The 20,421-nt window shown below is 33.4% G+C and overlaps 1 protein-coding gene across 6 annotated transcripts in view; it reads left to right on the forward strand.

Annotated features, from left to right (window-relative positions):
• Positions 1-20,421, forward strand: part of NBEA (neurobeachin) — a 667,546-nt gene that overhangs the window by 255,187 nt on the left and 391,938 nt on the right. For all 6 annotated transcript variants that reach the window (XM_082700384.1, XM_082700385.1, XM_082700381.1 and 3 more), the window contains 3 exons: positions 270-708; positions 13,229-13,383; positions 15,667-15,793. In XM_082700384.1, coding sequence (XP_082556510.1) covers positions 270-708; positions 13,229-13,383; positions 15,667-15,793 — 721 coding nt within the window. The remainder of the gene's footprint in view (positions 1-269; positions 709-13,228; positions 13,384-15,666; positions 15,794-20,421) is intronic.

Here is a 20,421-nt window from a genome sequence, read left to right on the forward strand (position 1 = left end):
TCTCCACACTTTTAAAGACATCAGTTTTGAAATGCCACATGGCTTTTAAAAGAAATAGGGTTCTGTTGAGGCTTCCCGAACAAAGTGGCAGATGTACATGGATGATATGTTTCAATCCAGTTGTGTTGTTATGCACATCCACTTAGCAGATTTTTCTTTGTTTCCCACAGGTCTTATTTTCTTTATTCCAATATGTGAGAATATTTTATTAATAATACTGAATTTTCACTTGTGAAGCTTTTTGTTTAAACCAGTTTCTTTTATTACAGAAACTCCTGCTACATTTCCAGACACTATAAAGGAAAAAGAAACACCAACGCCCGGTGAAGATATTCAGCTAGAAAGTTCCATTCCACATACAGATTCAGGAATTGGAGAGGAGCAAGTGGCTAGCATCCTGAATGGGGCAGAATTGGAGACGGGCACAGGCCCTGATGCCATGAGTGAACTGTTATCCACTTTGTCATCTGAAGTGAAAAAATCACAGGAAAGCTTAACTGAGAACCCCAGTGAACTGTTGAAACCTGCACCATCCATATCTAGCATTAGTCAAACCAAAGGCATCAATGTCAAGGAGATCTTGAAAAGTCTTGTGGCTGCCCCAGTTGAAATTGCAGAATGTGGACCTGAACCTATTCCATACCCAGACCCAACATTGAAGAGAGAAGCGCAAGCTATTCTTCCTATGCAGTTTCATTCCTTTGACAGGTGGGTACCAAACTTACTATTCATAGTGCTCTAAACACAGAAGGAAAACTAGAGTTTATTTTTAAAAATATTAGAAGGAGCTCAAAAACCTTATATTTAGTAATATAAGTATTACTAAAATACAAAATTACTAAAATGCTAAAATACATAGAATATCAAATATCAATTTATATCAATATATATATCAATTTATATGAATATAAAAACCAGATCTCATAGTAAAGCACTTAAATAATACATCTCAAAAAGATGTTTCAATATGGTATGCAAGACAGCATGTTAAATTCAGAATAGGGAAATGCAGATTCTGATTATAATCCATCATCAGTGACTACACTACCTTGAGGAAGTACTTCTATCTTTTTGGATTTGTTTCATGGATAAAATGGGGGAGGGATAGGTCCTATCTCTCTGGTCTAATCTGGCTCTAAAGTTCCTATATCATAACACTAAAAACTGTAATAATTGCTGGAGACCAAAGAAGCTTCCTTTAAGTAATAAAATTCAAATTCGAGTTTTAAATCCAAGGATGGAAAAAATTTGAAAATGTGCATTATCATCTGAATATATGTGTGGAATTTTCAAAATCAATGTAAAAGCCATATTTTGAGGCATGCGTTTGAAAGTAAATATTGTTGAAAGGCATTTTAAGTTTCTAAACTATAAGGTGGCTCATATATCTGCACTCAAATGTTAAATCATACAAGGGTTTAAAGTTGAGGACCACCAGACTTTATTCTGTTCCATTATATATGCCATAAAAATGATAGTCCACAGAAGCAGGATAAAACATTTTAGAACCTAAGAATTTGTTCATGTAATTTATCCTACTATTTAAAAACTTATACAGCATTAGAAACATTATTTGAGGTTAGTTATAATTACTAATAGTACTTAACATTGATACTGGGACTAATATTTACATATTAGCATGTAAACTAAAGAATGTGTTTACCATCTGAATTAAATTGTGATTGAAGTTAAAAACACTTTCCCCACCCAAAATTTATATGTGTGTGTAAGATGATTGGTAAACAATTGTTTTTTAGAGAGAAAAATTCAAGTTAGAAAATCAAATGGTTCTTAAACCGGAGTGTCAAAAATAAACACATAATCAAAATGTACTAGCTATTCTGTTTTGCTTTTCCAAGATAGCCATACTGCTTTGTACATTTTTTAGTATTAAGGGTTAGAGGTATGGCAGTAAAGGCATTTTCAGTTAGGCAGATTATCTTTTTTATATATAGATATTAATTAAACTTTTACCTTTAAAGATTTTAATACCTGACCTACAGATACTTCTTGAACATTTTATTGTGAAAATATAAATAGCATCAGTCATCATGTTAATATAAAGATGGATAAAAACAGTGTGTTCTACATTGAACTTAGAGAGTGGTAAATGGAGATGAAATGTTTGCAAAAATTGTCACACAAGTTAAAATGTGTTAAGTCTCAGAATTTTAAAAAACTGAAAAAAGGAGGGTTAAAATGTAGGAAAATATTTTTTCTAACAGTTTGTGTTAATATTTTATTTGGATATTCATTCATATAGTTTCTTGGATGTTGCTTATGTCATCTCAGATTGATGTCCTCTATTTCACATATTCGGTTTATGTCTCCTGGATATATGTGCATCTGTCTTTATAAGTGTATGTAAACATGTGTATGTAAGTATCTGTAATTGTATATCTTTATAAAAATGTTACAGTAATTTAACTTAGGATCATAAAAATTTTGTGTTCCACTTACTTTTCAATTATATATTTAAATTTTGTTAGAATACAAAACAAATAAATACAGAGAATTATTCTGATTTGCATAAGAGAATCCAGTGAAATAAAAATTCAACATTTTTTGTTTTAATTTGAATTATTCTTAGAACAATGTTTTCATTAAAACAACAAAAGTGCCAATATTCTCAGCTACTCAAAATTTATTACACTTTAGTGAATATTGCTTTAAAAAAAATAGAACTTTCCATTTGTTCCTTGTAGCATTTGTGCAAAGTGCAGTGGGAGTGGGATCATTATTCTAAATTGCATAAGTAGAAATGAAATCGAGGCACACAAAGCATACTTCAGTTCTTTTTAGGAAAAGGGTCTCTAGTGTAGTTAATATATGCAGTAGCTCAAGTACTATCAAATGTAAATGATGAGGTGATATTGATGAAAGGAGGGGATTGAGGTCTCAGGGGGCGCTGATGACGGATTGAACAGAAGCGGCCTTGCACTGCACGTAACTCAAGTCTGTCGTCTTCACTGCTCAAAGCCATAATGGGAGGTGGCAGTCTGAAATGAGTTGCCACGGCAAAGAGTATTATTTTTGAAATGCTTTCACACAAATCACTAGGCCCTGCATACAACTTAGTTTCATGCTTTAATGTCATCAGGAGGCACAAATTGGTGTGTCTAATTGTTTGCCACCTGCCAGCAAAATGAGCTGCCAGCCAGCCAGACGGGTTTGATTGTCTGTCAGCCATTCAATAGATTGAGAGTGACAACATCAAAAATTTAACTTCAAACTCTAGAGCTTTGAGCAGCTTTTCAGAGGCATCATCCCCACAAGTGCTTCTGGACAACTGCATTTTTCAATTATACTTCCAATATATTGCTACCATTTGCCTTATCTGTCTTAAGGTAGCTATAATTACATTATGAAGTATATAAACATATTTCTGAAGCACTAAAATCTGAAATCCAAGTTATGACATGTCTTTTAACATCAGATTGAATTCCTTGAAAATAGGATCCAAGATGACAGGACTCAGAAACAAAGTCCTGATGACTACCAGTTTCAAACACAGAATTATCATGGGTCTTACTCTACCAATAATATATTTTTCATTTTTACCTTTAGTTGAAAAATAGCTACAGTCTTAGTTGCTCCTTTCTCTGTAACTAAATCATGCTTCCTGATAATAGTGCTCAATCCCAATGGAGATCACCTAGGATTTTACTTTTGTTAACCAACAGTTTATTGGTTTTATTCTAAGCATGCTAACAATGTATTCTTTATACTCATTCTATACAGCAAATTTGAAAATAGCTTCCTAAAACAACTGATGTAATTTGAGTTATGTTAACTTGTGTTCCACATAGGGTGTTTCTCCCCACTTGGGATGGAGCATTTATGAATTTCAGTTGTGAGATTTATAATATTTTCTTTAGTTAAATTACAACCTCAATTTTAGAAACATTTAGACTTACCTAAAATAAAACTTTTCTGTCAGTATTATTTTCTCACAATGTATTATGAAATACTGTATAAATAGTCTTATTAACATATCTGGAAAGTACTGATGCTTTTTCCTCCATTTCTTCCAGTCATCACCTGTACAGATTTTCATAAATGTCTGATTACACTGAGTGGCCCTAACAAATTCGTTTTTATGATTGCAAAGCACTGAAAATGCTAGCAATTCACTGGTACTATTCTATAGTGAGGAAACACCTTATATAGAGAAAATACAGTTAGGAAATGATAACATTATCATGGTTTTATTTTGGAGAGAAGTGCTTAATAATCTCATCATAGAAGTTCCCCAGCAATGCAATCTCTTTTGATAGATTTAAATATAGATTTATAATTTATAAAATACTCTAGCTGAGCTATATTTTTTATACATTAGTACCTGTGTAACTTTTAGGTTGGTGTAATGCTTTTCTCTAAAACCACCAATTAAGTTTTATCCTATCTTTTATGTTAAGATTGTAATCTTATATGTCCACATGATTTTATTTTTGGAGATTTTGGTATATATTTGTGATTTAGGTCAGTCTTAATTCCCCAGGGATTTCTAAGCTATTTCTCCGCACCTCCCCCCCACGCCTTAGTTTGGACAAAAGATGGGGGGGGGGGGCAATATGCTTCTTCCTTTTAACTGTTACTGTGTTTTGGAAAATTATTTTATGTCTGGGATATAACAAAAAACTCACAATTGTGTTGCTTCTCTGGATAAAAAACATCGATCTTTCATGATTTATATTTCATCTCTTTTGATTTTACAATCCCACTTATATTTGAATCACTGGGTTTGATAAGTTCAGGCAGAATGTTCTGTATATTTTTCCATTCAAACCTAATTTCCTCACTTTCAAGTGTTTTATTCTCTGAATAAGAAAATCTCTAAAATAAAATTTGTAAATATTATAGGACTAAAAAAGCAATATAGATAGCCTTTATATTATTAAACTTAAAGGATAAGATTTGGGTAGCTATTTTCTCTCTAGCTTTCTAATATTAACATTTTTAACATTAATGCTAAGGATGACAATTTAGGGAAAATAATAAAGAAATGTTTGGTATACGTGATGGAATCTACCTACATTGATTAAAGATTATTAAAAATTACAATTACTGCTGAGGACTTCCATTTCTCTTCCTTTACTAATTTTTGTGAAGTGTTTTGCTTGTATCACTTAAAGGATGAATAAGTAATTGTAAGCCAAACTGATTAAAAGTCTGCCAACCTTTACATTTCAAGGTATCTATGAAGTCTAGGCACTGAAATTCCAGCTTTCATTATGCTCCCAAGTGTCCTGGGTATAGTATTTTAAGGCCAGTTGCCGGAAGATGCAGTTTTGACTAAGCATGATGGTATCCTAATGTCCCTAATGTTGCCTTTGTCTCTCCTGGCATTTTCACAGACAAGTCAGTGAGCTGAAAAAGTATCTCTCTTTAAGGAGTAGATTAATGAAATACTCAATTATTTCTTATACATATTTTTTCATTGGTATTCTAAATATTTTACAAAATAAAGACATATAAAACATGAAAATGTCATAGCAGTAGCCTTGTGATATCTGATGAGCTGCAATAAATTGTAGTGTCAGCCTAAAGTCAGTAGCATTGTTTCTTTCCTAAGCTTCAATTTTTTCTTTCCAGATAAATGTTTAGCATTTATATAAGCCTTGCTAGGGAAGAGTGTTAATCTGGAAATTAGGAGAATTGGTCATTAATAATGGATCTCAATAATAATAATAATGGATTACAAAATTAGTTGTGTGATATTACTTTTATTCTCTTTGGCTTTGTCAGCATATAAAATAATGCATTATTCCTTAAAAGTCCCATAAAGTTCCAAACCCTATCATAAATGAAATGATCTTGTAATGAGTCTTAAAAAAGTAGCAGATAGCTATTTTTGAACTTGGTTAAAAGACCTGAGTTCCAGAAAAGATAGGACATGTCCATTCCCAAAGCTATCAGCTCACTTTGGACAAAGAATCTCAAGTGGATTCTTTGTCTTATCTCCTAATTGGCCTCACTATTTCCAGGTCTCCACCACCCCAGCCAGTGTATCTTCCACATTTCTGCCAGAGTCATTTTTCTTAAATGCAAAACTGATAAAAATTCTGAAATAATTTTTTGCTTATTACAAAATATATTACAAAACAAAAGATGATGAGCTTCGTAGTTTGAAACGTCCTTACCTTTTATCAGTGATAAGGATGTATTTTCAGTTCCTTCAGTCTACTATGTTTTTTCCTATGTCTTTGCCTCACTAAGGCTTTATTACTGAACTTTTTCTCCTCTTGGCTAATTCCTATTGTGCTACTTTTAGATTCAGCTCACTGTTCCCAGATAATGCATATCCATTGTGTTCCTGAAAGATCCTGTGCATAACTTTGATCAAAGCAGTTATTGAAATATATTGCACAGTTGATTTGTTGGTTTCTTGTATTTCCTTCAGGTATCTCTAAGGCATTGGTTATATCTTACTTTCTTTTTATCCCTCAAACTTGTCAGGGAAGTTGTATTCCTTTAACCTGTCAGTGCTCAATAAGTGTTACAGAAAAGAGAGAGGGAGCAGAAAGAAGAAAGGGATTCTTTTAGGGTGTCACAAACAATTGCAAAACTCATTTGCCTTGATGAGTCACTATTGAAAAACCCTTATCTTCACTATTTTACTTTATACATAGGCCAAATCTTGAATATACAGATAAACTAAGAATCTTTTTATAAGAGCCACAGAAATAATTAATGGACTCTCCAAGACTCTGTCCTTGAACCACTTCTCCTATCCACTTGAACTCACTTCTTCAGTGATTTCATCCAATTTCCTGCCATTAAATAGCATTTACGTTGATGATTCCCAAATTTATGTCTCAGCCCAGTCCTCTCTCCTCAATTAGAGATACCTCTATCCAATAGTTTTTTTCAATATATTTGGATGATTAATAACTGCTCCAACCATGTTCGCCCCTATCTTAGTTAATGGCAGCTCTGCCCTTCATTCTGCTTAAGGCAAAAATCTTTACATCTTCTTTGACTTTACTCTCACACTCACATCCAGTCTTCCACAAGTGCTGTTTTCTCTACCTTCTTAATATAGTGAAAATATTGACTATATTTTGCCATTCCGATCCAAACTACATCATTTCTTGCTTGGTTTATTACACTAAACTCCTACTACTTTCCCTTCCCCCATTAAGTGTATCCTTAATACAACTGCCAGAATGGTCCTCCTTAACCTGAGATCAAATTCCTCCCTTGTTCATAAGGTTTTAGTAGCTTCTGATCCACTGTGAGAAAAAGCCAACGTCTTTACAATGGACTATAAGGACCTATGATCAGAACCCCGCTTACCTTGGTCTCACCTCTAACAAGCCTCCACATCTTCTAGACTCAACACTAGCCTTCTTCCTGGTCCCACTACCTGTGACACTCTTTTTTTTTTTTTTTTTTTTGCTTTTGCTTTTGCTTTTGCATTTTTTTTTATTTTATTATGTTACTCACCATACATTACATCATTAATTTTTGATGTTCCATGTGTTCCATGATTCATTGTTTGCATGTAACACCCAGTGCTCCATGCAATGCATGCCCTCCTTAATACCCAAGTCTGGGCTAGCCCATCTCCCCCGCCTGAAACCTTCAGTTTGTTTCCCATAGTCCATAGTCTTTCATGGTTTGTTAAGACCTTACCAGTTTAGCCAGTTAGAATGGCCAAAATTGACAAGGCAAGAAACAACATATGTTGGAAAGGATATCGGGAAAAGGGAACTCTATTACACTGTTAGTGAGAATGCAAGCTGGTGCAGCCACATTGGAAAACAGTGTGGAGAGTCTTAAAAAAAAAATTAAAAATAGAACTATCTGAAGACCCAGCAATGGCACTGCTGGGTATTTACCCCAAAGACACAGATGGGGTAAAAAGAAGGGCCATTGGTGCCCCAATAGCAGCAACGTCCACAAGAGCTAAACTGTGGAAAGAGCCAAGATACCCCCTTCAACAGGCAAATGGATAAAGAAGATGTGGTCCCTATACACAATGGAATATTACTCAGCCTTCAGAAAAGATGAAAGCCCAACTTTTGCATACCATGGATGGAACTAGAGGAGATTATGCTGAATGAAATAAGTTAAGCAGAGAAAAACAATTTTCATGTGGTTTCATTTATAATTTGTGGAACAGAAGGAATAGCATGGATGACATTAGGAGAAGGAAACAAACCATGCCTGTGACAGTCTTACACTCTTTCCTGGATATCTTATAGCTTGCTCCTCCTACACCTTCCAGTGTTTCCTCAAATACTACTATTTTTAGTAAGTCTTCTCTAAGCAGTTCTCCTTATTCTTGTCTGTGCTTTATTTTTCTCATAGCACTTTCCATCTCATATACTGTATTAACCCATTCATGTTATTGTATCTTGTGTCTCTCCATATTGGAATATAAGTTCCATGAAGGCAGAGGTTTTGTTTGTTCTATATATTTCTATATGTCAGAATTTAGAACCACACCTCACCTTACTGTCAGAGGCTCAGTAAGTATTTGTTGAATAAATGAACAAATGAATCTCAGATTACAGCCCAAATTTCTGGTTTTGAGATAGGATAAATTCAGTGATGGAAAATTTACATTTATATGTATTATATATCACTTACTCTATCACAAAACATAGTTAATCACTGAAAGGAACATTTTGTTTATGTGAGTTAGATTGAATAATTTCTTGACTTGTGCTGTTTTGATGATAACCTTCACAACCTTAGAGTATGCATGAGTTTTATGTAGTACAGAGGAATAATCTACTTATTTATAGTTTGCTGTCTTAAGGTTATGGAGCAGAATTGTGAAATTGTGTAGGAAAACATGGAAACAATGTTCTTGAGATAGAAAAATGCAGTTGGTAATGTGTGTGTAGTATAGAGGATTCTATGTACGCAACTGTATGAATAGCAGATCTAGAAGGAGAGTGGAATATGTTAATAGTCTATATTGGTGGGTCTTAACTTTTTTGTGGCTGTATTTTTGAAACCCAGATAATTATTTGCTCACCCTAGAAAAAGTGTATGCACTTCAGAATTTTATGTATACTTTAGCGTATTTATGGAATCAAAATGGGTACCCACAATAATTATGAAGACTCCTAGGTAAGGTTAAGCCTTTTGGTACGGATAGAATAAGTTACCAAGTAGAACATGTTGAGTCACTGAAAGAAGATCTTGTAAGAGCTAAAAGTTCAGTTTTCACATAATATGTTAATCAATGCATATTAATAAATGCAAACTTGTGGATTATTTATAAAGTAGATTGTTAGGAAACAGAATGTTTTGATGTGTTAGGGAATGGGCAGTGTTGAAGGAATGATATTAAGGAACAGAATGTACTGTACTCTGATTCTGTAAACCATCTGGCCATTATACTCAAAGAAGAAAGAGTAGGCTGCATGAAGTTGTAGACTGAGACAGGATCTGAGAAGTCAGTCAAAGCCAGCTTCCCACCTCTCTCAACCCAGCTCTGGTGACATGATTATCCTAGTCATTTGAACACATCAGGAGTTGGAAACTGGAGCTCATAAAAGTTACTAGAGAACCTTCTTCCTGTTGGTTTTAATTTGATAGGGAGATAGATAGTTTCTTCTTCTTTCCTTTTCATATACCTTCAGATTTTAAAAAAAAGTTGTTTTTTTGTTTGTTTTGTTTGTTTGTTTGTTTGTTTAACTATAATTTTCTGGTCTCTCAGCCTTCCCTCCCATGACTTTTTCTTTTATGGGCATGATGCTGTTTGTCATTATTCTTGAAATCTGATGCCTAAAACTGCACACAAGATTTTGTTTATGAAGTCTGACAATCAAAAAGGATGTCAGGATTATCACTTCTTTCAAAACTGTGTAGTGTTGCTGGTGCAGACCTAGGTTGCATCAGCACTTTTGGAAGCTATAGCAGTCCTAACAATTGCTATAGATCACATGATATTACAGGCAAAGTGCTAAACATTTTATATGTATTTTATACTACATCTTTCTAAAAATCTTATAAGCTACAAACTTTTATGAGTCTCATTTTAAAGGTGAGGAGAATGGAACTTAGAGAGATTTACTTGCCTAATACCACAAAGCTAGAAATTGTGGAAGGTCGAATTCTAACTCTGATCCATCTGTCATTGAAAACTGGGTTTTTTAGCCACTGTTTTACTATATTTATTTATTTTTTTTTTTTTTATGTTAGTGCCATTCTCAATTTTTATTTTATTTTTTTTTAATTTTTTATTTTTTATAAACATATATTTTTATCCCCAGGGGTACAGGTCTGTGAATCACCAGGTTTACACACTTCACAGCACTCACCCAAGCACATACCCTCCCCAATGTCCATAATCCCACCTCCTTCTCCCAAACCCCCTCCCCCCAGCAACCCTCAGTTTGTTTTGTGAGATTAAGAGTCACTTATGGTTTGTCTCTCTCCCAATCCCATCTTGTTTCATTTATTTTTCTTCTACCCACTTAAGCCTCCATGTTGCATCACCATTTCCTCATATCAGGGAGATCATATGATAGTTGTCTTTCTCTGCTTGACTTATTTCGCTAAGCATGATACGCTCTAGTTCCATCCATGTTGTTGCAAATGGCAAGATTTCATTTCTTTTGATGGCTGCATAGTATTCCATTGTGTATATATACCACATCTTCTTGATCCATTCATCTGTTGATGGACATCTAGGTTCTTTCCATAGTTTGGCTGTTGTGGACATTGCTGCTATAAACATTCGGGTGCATGTGCCCCTTTGTATCTTTAGGGTAAATACCCAATAGTGCAATTGCTGGGTCATAGGGCAGTTCTATTTTCAACATTTTGAGGAACCTCCATGCTGTTTTCCAGAGTGGCTGCACCAGCTTGCATTCCCACCAACAGTGTAGGAGGGTTCCCCTTTCTCCGCATCCTCGCCAGCCTCTGTCATTTCCTGACTTGTTGATTTTAGCCATTCTGACTGCTTTACTATATTTAAACGCCATTTTGCACTACCAGATTTTCTATGTTCACTGTCAATGAAGTTTCTGAAGACTTTTACATTAATTGCTATTGAAGCAGATGCTTTCTGTTCTTTAGAAGACTGGCATTTAATATTGTTTATATTTATTTACAAGCTATTGTTACAGGTTGTTGAGATAAAATTTTTTTCTCTCATTAATATAACTGTTTTTCATAATATATTTTGCATAGCCTCAGCACTTGACAAGATGCTGTAGTAGTCCGTTAATAAAAATTTCTGCCCAAATTTGGTGATGACCTGTTAATTAGGAATTTTGGGTGATAATTCTCCTACAATATATAAATCTGTCTCACAGCACTGTAAACCAGCCCGTGTTTCTTATTTTATCCACAGAGATTTTAATGAGTTGTTTAAAAAAAAGTGTTATAGATTACTAATAACTTTTTTTCAAATTGAGAGTTGATAATTTTGTCTTCTTGCTGGACATCCAGGAAAATAGTGCATCTCAACAGTTTAGAAGTTTAGAGAAGAGTTTTGACGATAAACCCAAAATACTAGTTTTTTTTCTTTTGATAGAGCAGTATAACCACCTACCTTATATGATGTAGGCAGAGAATTATTTCACTTTACACAGTGGTAATAATAACATTTATAAGACAGCTTATGCTAAAAAAAAAAAAAACCCTTTTAAATACAATCTCATTTAATTTCTCCAGTTAAATGTGAAGTATATGGCATACATCTTGCCATATTTGCAATGAAGAACTGAAATTTAAAATCACACAACTTGAGAGTGATTTAGGTCTCAAGATTTAGTCTTCTAGCTCCATGTCCTGTATTCTTTCCATAATGTCACATGGCTTCTCAATGTAATAAATGAAGGCATTGGATGAGGAATGGCCAGTGAAAGGGTTGAAAGCATAAAGTGTACTTTTGGAAATTAGATAAGATAGTTAAGAGTTCAAGATTGAGTCTAATGAATTAGATCCCACCTATAAAGAGTAAAGAAGAAAATATCCAGAAAGAGATAATGTAGAAATTTTTTGGCATGAGTAAAATTATTTAAGACTGCAATACATTTGGTCACAAAAAAAGTTTTAAGTATTCCTTAAATTGAGAGTAATTATTCTTATAAATTTAGCTTTTTGATATTGAAGAAATCATTGAAGACAGCAACATAAGTGTTTCTAGGAAAAACAATGTTATTAAGGAAGCTTAAGCTATAGACTTACTTGAGGATAAGCCACTAATATGATTTTAAGTAAAGCTTTTTAATGGGACAATTAAAATTTTTAAAATGTCTATAGGCATATTTACGAGAACTAGTTTAGTTTGGAGAGTTTTGTACTGTCAGTCATTAGTTTTCAAGCATTACATTTGAGCTTATAGCATCTCATACATCTACTCTCTAGATGAAAAAGCTCAATGATGGTTGAGTAATACTGGTAAATACTTTTTCTATGAAGTTTCAGTCTGTATACTTTGAGAAGAATGAAGCTTCACTACTTTATTTAGAAATAAAGATACTTATTATTTTAGATAAATAGTTTATCTTTTAAAATTATACTCATTTAAAAAATTTTTAAATTTACTTCAGGTTAACACAATGACAAATTCAGAACTTTTTAGTGTGAAATTCATCTATGTTAAAGTAACATGGGAAACACCTGTGTTCAAAATGTCAAGTCTTGAAAGCTAAATAGATCTTTAACTGAGTATCGAGTGTATCATTGAGTTCTTTTTCATTATAACAACTATGAAAAATAACTAAATTTATTTTTCAGAAAAATAAACTGTAATCTTATTATGCCATTAGATGTTATTCAGTAGTCTTTGGTTAATTTTTAGCTTTACTATGAAGAAGCTTCAGAATCTGGCTTTTGGAATGGTTTTTATGTTACGATTATTTTACAAATGGAGAATATAATATGGGTAAGAAGGACATTTTATGCATATTTTGCCAAAAAACTATGCAGATGCAAAATATTCTAACTTGAGCACACATTTTCCCAGTTTTTCCAGAATCATGATTATAGCTTTACTACAAGCCATCTTAAGAAAACTCCACATTCTACTTAAACATTTACCAAATGAATAAAAGTGAACACATTTCACAATATATCCTAATGTCCATATCTCCTTCACCAATGAAATTGGACTCAGAAATAAAAAGAAAGAAAGAAAGAAAGAGAGAGAAAGAAAAAGAAAGGACAATTAAATGTTGACTGACTATGTCGTAGCAGGGTTGGATTTCATCTTAAACCTTGTGTTGGTTATTTTCCATCACTTCTTACTTTCCAGGAGTGTTGTGGTACCTGTTAAGAAGCCACCTCCAGGTAGTTTGGCTGTAACCACTGTGGGAGCCACTGCTGCTGGAAGTGGGCTGCCAACTGGCAGTACTTCTAATATATTTGCTGCTACTGGAGCTACACCAAAAAGTATGATTAATACAACAGGTATTGTCCTTATATATTTTTGTGATACCTCATCTTTTTCTTTCTGTTTTCTTTATCTTCATTTTTCTGCTTATTTTATCTTGAAAATTAAATTGCTCTAATCATTTGGGATTGTCATAATCTTTAAGAAGGTTCTACTTTATGTTACCACCTTTTAGAATTTATCTGTACTTCTAAGACATTTTTAGTGGTCATTTTAGAGGACACTATTGTTTTTGTTTTGAGTCCTCTCAAAACACAGTGCTGTTTACTTTCAGAGTTAAATCAGATTGCTGAAAGTTATTTGGGGAGGAAAACCAAAAGATAATTTAAACATTGGAGTTTGATATATAAAAATTAGTAAACAGTATCAAGAATATCACAAAATATGTTAGTGATAGAAAATAGATTTAGTGACATTTACTGGTTGAATCCTAATGTATATTTTTTGCAAAATCCTCTAAGGAAAGGCAGAGCTCCCCTAAGAACCTGAATGGTTTGCAAGAGCCTCAAGGTGATGGGGAAAAAAATGCATGTGAATAAGAACCATTATTTGACATTGAATTAATTTATGTACTTAGATTACAGTTGTATCTAATTCATTGTCCAACATTTTCCTAATGACTAGGAACAGAAAATTCCAAATCACTACAAATTTTAAAAGCCTGCCTAAAATAACCTTTATTTATGTAAATTTCCAGAAATGTTCCTGTTGATTATTAGCTAAATAAATCCTTACCCAAATCTTTGTGATTCCGTTTTAGGTATTTATACAACGCAAGATGATCCCTGACTTTTCTTCCCTGACTATAGTAGCCTTCTCTTCTCCAAACTGTATAGCCTTGAACTTTTCCATCTATTATCATTACTTAGATTCTTCCCATTTTTATGAATTTCATAGCTCTTCTATGTGCTTTCTGTATCTATCTTGTTTATCATACCACCTGAGTCTGACATATCATGACCAACACATTTATGGGGTTTTAGTAAGTAGAATATACTCTATTAAGTATATTTATATTAGCAAATAAACATTAGTAATGGCATTGTGTTAAAGAACATAACACCCTTAGTTTATCTATATTATAAATAAATATATCCACCTTGTCTGAAGACTTCAAAGTTTTTCTATATAGTTTATAATCTCATTCTATATATTCATTCTGCTTTCTAGAAAATAGAAAGAAAAATACTGTTTTACCAAAATATATATCAAAAAACATGTTAAGATTTTGAAAATATGCCAGTATAGTTGAAAGAAGTCTACATTTAGTGTCTAATGAATAATTCCTAATTTTTGAGAGAGAGGTTAAAGGAAAATTATATTACCTCTTTTTTACCTTTATATGAAACAAGTTATATTTCCTTATAATTTCTATTTTATGAATTAATAATAGATACAGAAAGTGATGATAGCAAGAAATATAATGATAGTATAAAGTACATAATATTACAGTGGAAAATAAAATGTAAGTAATTAAATGTCCTCCTCAGAAATATGTACAGACACACCTACACACACACACACACACACACACACACACACACACACATTTTTTATACCTACACTTAAACTGGGCCCATTGTCCAGTTTAGTTTTTGGCAGTTGTGTTTAGTGTTTTGGCAGTTTGGGCAGGTTAGTGTTGCAGCAGAATCCCAGTAGCAGTTCAGTTTTATGAGAAATAGTGTGAGATAAGATAATATTCAGGAACACTAGATGTCCCTCAACTCCACAGCTCTTTAATGTACTTACATGGTGTATTATAGAAAAGTCTGTTCCAAAGTGTCATCTTGATATCGTTGAGGAGAACTCATTATTTTAAAAGCAGGTACAATTATATTCATTATAGCCCTTCTTAAAACAATCATTTTATCAAAATAAGCATTTGATGCTTCAGGGCCACAGATTTATGCTCAGTTTGTTGTAAATTATATCTTAGATGGTGAAAATTAAAATATTACAATATAACAATAAAAATAAATTTTTCATTTCTAAATTTGAATTGTTTATCAGCCTCATTTTATCTAAAATTATTTTCATTTGTTGATGTCTTTTATTTATACCCCATTTGTAATAATGTACTTCTGTTAGAATATTATAAGTAAATCAACTGGATTTTAGTGCAACAGCTATTATTTGTAATTATGAAGAGTTATTAGGGCATAATGGCCAAATAATTTTTTAATTGTTGAATTCTGTTTTGAAATTCAGATGACTAAATCTTCAAAATCAGATAGTAATGATATAATGAAAATTATTTTGTTAAATATGCTTAAGGCTAAAAATTATTATTTTGGGAACAGGTGCCGTGGATTCAGGGTCCTCCTCCTCTTCCTCCTCTTCTAGTTTTGTGAACGGTGCTACCAGCAAAAACCTTCCAGCTGTACAAACTGTTGCTCCAATGCCAGAAGACTCAGCTGAAAACATGAGGTATACATAACTATCTTTTATACTCATTTTCCAACTCCCATCTTCAAACATAGTGAAACAGTACACAGTAAATACAAAGGTATAATTAAGAATTCTTGAGAAGAGCTAATTATGAATTTTGTGCTATATTGCATAATTGTATTCTGGCATTTTTAAAAGTCACTATATTTCAGGGCCTAAACAGAGATGGTGACTGATGTTCAGTGACCATGTTGGATTTGTCATCCATTGTCATATAACATGTTACTATTTCTGTTACAGTAAAAACATGCACAAATGGTAACATGATAACATTGTGCATCTTTGCAGTGGTGATGAAAAGTTTAAAATACAGACTTTCAAAAATAAATCTGCAAAATTATATATAATACATGTAATTGAACAAATGAGCATTATCTTTTTCTTCATGCTGAATAGATAAAAATTTATGGTAGCACATCACAGAGCATTCCTGGAAGATTAGTCCACAGTCTTAGAGTTAAATCACACACACATACGTGTGTGTGTGTGTGTGTGTGTGTGTGTGTGTATTCAGGTTTTATACTTGATCTTAGCCAAAAGGCTGAGAAGTGATATGTATTCATGTTTTAAATTCAAGAATTACACAAATGCAGAGTATAAAAGCTCAGTGAAACAGTGAAGACACTCATGTTACCATCACCCAACTCAGGAAATACAATGTTCCAAGTACCCCAAAAGCCTCCACCTTGTGTTCCTTTTCCTATCAGTAATCTTGCTCCTCATTTATAATTCTGACTTTTAATATGAGGGCATCTTTGTATTTTTTTGAATTTTATGTAAATGAAATTGCACAGTACATGTTCTTTTGTTTTGGAGTGTCTTTTGTTCAGCTTTGTTTATGAGATTCATCTATGTTGCATGTAGTAATAGTTTTATTTTTATTCCATTTTTATTCATTTGTGGTTGGATACTATAATTCACTAGTCTTTTTTACCGATGATGGGCATTTTAGAATTTTCTAGGTTTAGACTATTAAAAATAATGATGCTTTTTATGCAGTGATGCTGCTTGACATTACCCTTGAGTGTGCCACACATTTGCTTGCGTGCATGTATGTGGGTTAAATAACAAGGAGTAGAACTGCTGATTCACGTGACTGTACGTGTTCAGTTTTACTAGATAATCCCAAACAATTTCCCAGAGTGCTTATGAAAGTTTACTAATTCTGCAGGGGCATATGAGAGTTCCTGTTTCTTCATAACTTCAATGTTACTTAGTATGGTCATTCTTAAATTTTAGCCCTTTTGTTCGAAGTATTTCATCGTATTTGTAGTTTGCATTTTCCTGTGGTTAATGGGTGAGCATCTTCTTACATATTTATTGGTCTTTTGCTTTTATTCTTTTGTGATTTGCCTATTGAAATCTCTTTCCCATTTTTAAAAATTGAGTTGTTTTTCTTCTTGTTAGTAATTTGTAAGGTTCTTTATGTATTTGAAAATGGCTCGTTTGAAGATTATATGTTTTATATATATCTTCTCCCATTCTGTATCTTCTCTATGCATTTATATGCTCTGTTTGGGTCCACAGAAGTTGTAATTTTACTGAAACTCAATTTGTCAAGTCTTAATGCTTTTTCTATTATAGATGAAATTTTTGCCTACGTTTTCTCCACCTTATCTCCTGGCTGCTTTATTATCTTTTATATTTATACATACAGTCCATTTAGAATTGAGTTCTGTAAATTTAATGGAGGTAGAGTAATATGAATGTCAGGATGACCCATCATCATTTACTTTAAAAACTCTTCCTTCCGGGCGCCTGGGTGGCTCAGTGGGTTAAGCCGCTGCCTTCGGCTCAGGTCATGATCTCAGGGTCCTGGGATCAAGTCCCACATCGGGCTCTCTGCTCAGCAGGAAGCCTGCTTCCTCCTCTCTCTCTCTCTCTCTGCCTGCCTCTCTGCCTACTTGTGATCTCTGTCTGTCAAATAAATAAATAGAATCTTTAAAAAAAAAAAAAAAAACTCTTCCTTCCTCCTATCTCTGCCACTCTGTCACAGATCAAGTGCCCCTAAATGCTGGATATGGCTTGCCACTCAGTTCTGCCCCATTTGCCTGTGTATCCTTGTGCCATACTGTCATAATTAGCTTTAGGTTTAATAAAGGTCAGTATCTGGTTGAGTAAGATCTTTCCACTTTGTCCACTTCTTTTTCAATTAAGTCCAAAATATTCTTGATACTTAGCATTTCTAGTTAAATTTTAGAATCAGTTTGTCAGTATCCATATTTAAAAAATCTTGATGGAGTTTGGCTATGCATGGAATTCATGGATCTAGTACAACTAAAATCTATATTGCATGTATAGATCTCCTTCAGTATTAAAATTTTCAAACTATGAGCATCATATATTCTTCCCATTTCTTCATTTTGTTTCTGAGTTTTTCCTAGTAACAATATTTAGTTTTCTAGGCAGAAATTTACATGTTCGTATTTAATTTATTCTTAGGATTTTAATATTTTGTATTTATTGTTTTTCTCTAGCTAGTTTTCAAATCAATATTATTGAGACCATTTATTTATATTGTTTGAACTCAATAAAAATACTCCTTCCAAGTATACTTTTGAAACAACGGACTTTATCATTTTAATGAGTTTTTTTTTTAAGATTTTATTTATTTATTTGACAGACAGAGATCACAAGTAGGCAGAGAGGCAGGCAGAGAGAGAGAGAGAGAGAGGAGGAAGCAGGCTCCCTGCTGAGCAGAGAGCTTGATGTAGGGCTCGATCCCGGGACCCCGAGATCATTACCTGAGCCGAAGGCAGCGGCTTAACCCACTGAGCCACCCAGGCGCCCCTATTTTAATGAGTTTTGATCAGTTTATATACCTATAAAACCACCCATTACCCCAGAAAGCTCCCTTTTGCTCCATATGTAATTCATCCATCTTTGCTTCAGGCAAACACTTATGTACTTTTTTAAAATTTATTTTTATTTTTGTAATTTCTTTTCAGTGTACCAGAATTCGTTGTTTATGCACCACACTCAGTGCTCCATGCACTACATGCCCTCCTTAATACCCACCACCAGGCTCACCTAACTTCCCACCCCTGCCCCTTCAAAACCTTCACATTGTTTTTCCGAGTCCATAGTCTCTCATGATTCATCTCCCCCTCCAATTTCCCCCAACCCCTTTCTCCTCTCCATCTCCCCATGTCCTCCATGTTATTTCTTATGTTCCACAAATAATGAAACCATATGATAATTGACTCTCTCTGCTTGATTTATTTCACTCAGCATAGTCTTTTCCACTCCCGTCCATGTTGATAGAGAAGTTGGGTATTCATTTATCCTTTCTGATGGAGGCATAATACTCCATAGTGTATATGGACCACATCTTCCTTATCCATTAGTCTGTTGAAGGGCATCTTGGTTCTTTCCACAGTTTGGCGACCATGGCCATTGCTGCTATGAACATTGGGGTACAGATGGCCCTTCTTTTCACTACATCTGTATCTTTGGGGTAAATACCCAAAAGATTAGTGCAATTGCAGGGTCATAGGGACTTATGTACTTTTTAATAGTGTAATTTAAATTTGACTTTTCTAGGGTTTCACGTAGATGGAATCATACAAAATGTATTTTTGTGTGTGTCTCTATCTTCTTCCACTCAGTTTTTGAGATTCTGAGATTTATCCGTATCTTTTTGTTTTCTGTGGACATTTAATATTCTGTGGGCATTTGAGTATAAGGCTTGTCTTGGACATACATTCTTGGGTAAATAACTTAGAGTAAAACTGCTGGTTGTATAGTAAGTATTATGCTTCTCCTTATAAGAAACTGCTATTTTGCAAAGTGGTTGTATTGTATTATATTCCTGTCAACAATGTGTAAAAGTGTCAATTTGTTCTCCATTCTTGTCAACACTGGTATTGTTAATCTTTTTAATTTAAGGCTTTATAATGGCTAGGTAAGCATATTTCATTTGGTTTCATTTTCAGATTAATGGTGAGAAGGTTTGTTTTTTTGTATGTGTTATGGGCCAGTGAAATCTTCTGCTGTTTAAAAAAAATTGGGTTGTTTTTCTCATTGATTTGTAAGAGTTCGTTATATATTCTGAATATATGTCCTCTGTTAGATTGCATAATTTTTCTGTTCACTTTTATATTTTTATTTTGTTAAAAGTATTTAGAATAGGAACTTTCTAATTTTGATAAAGTCCATTGTTTCAAAAGTCTTTTCTGTAGTGATATGTGTCTTAGTGTCCTAAGAAATCTTTACCCAAAAGTCATGAATATATTCTTACACATTTTCTTTTAAAATTGTGGTTTTCAGCTTTTATAATTAGGCCTGTGATCCATTCACTTAATTTCTATCTATATGGTGAGGAAAATGTTGGGGTTTGTTTTTACTCATTTTCATATCAGTTTTTCAGCACCATTATATTATCTTGGCATACTGGTTTAAAATCAGTTGACCACCTATGTGTGGATCTATTTCTAGATTCCATACTGTTCTATGACCTATATGGCTATTCTTATGCCAATACTTTACTATCTTCTTCACTGCAACTTTATAGTAAATCTTCAAAGCAGGTAGTACAAGTTTTCTAACTCTCTACCCTTCTACAGTTGCTTAACTTTCCTAGGTTATAGGCATTTTCATATAAATTT

The sequence above is a fragment of the Mustela nivalis genome, assembly GCF_964662115.1.
Source record: "Mustela nivalis genome assembly, chromosome: 15".
Classification (NCBI taxonomy): Eukaryota; Metazoa; Chordata; class Mammalia; order Carnivora; family Mustelidae; genus Mustela; species Mustela nivalis.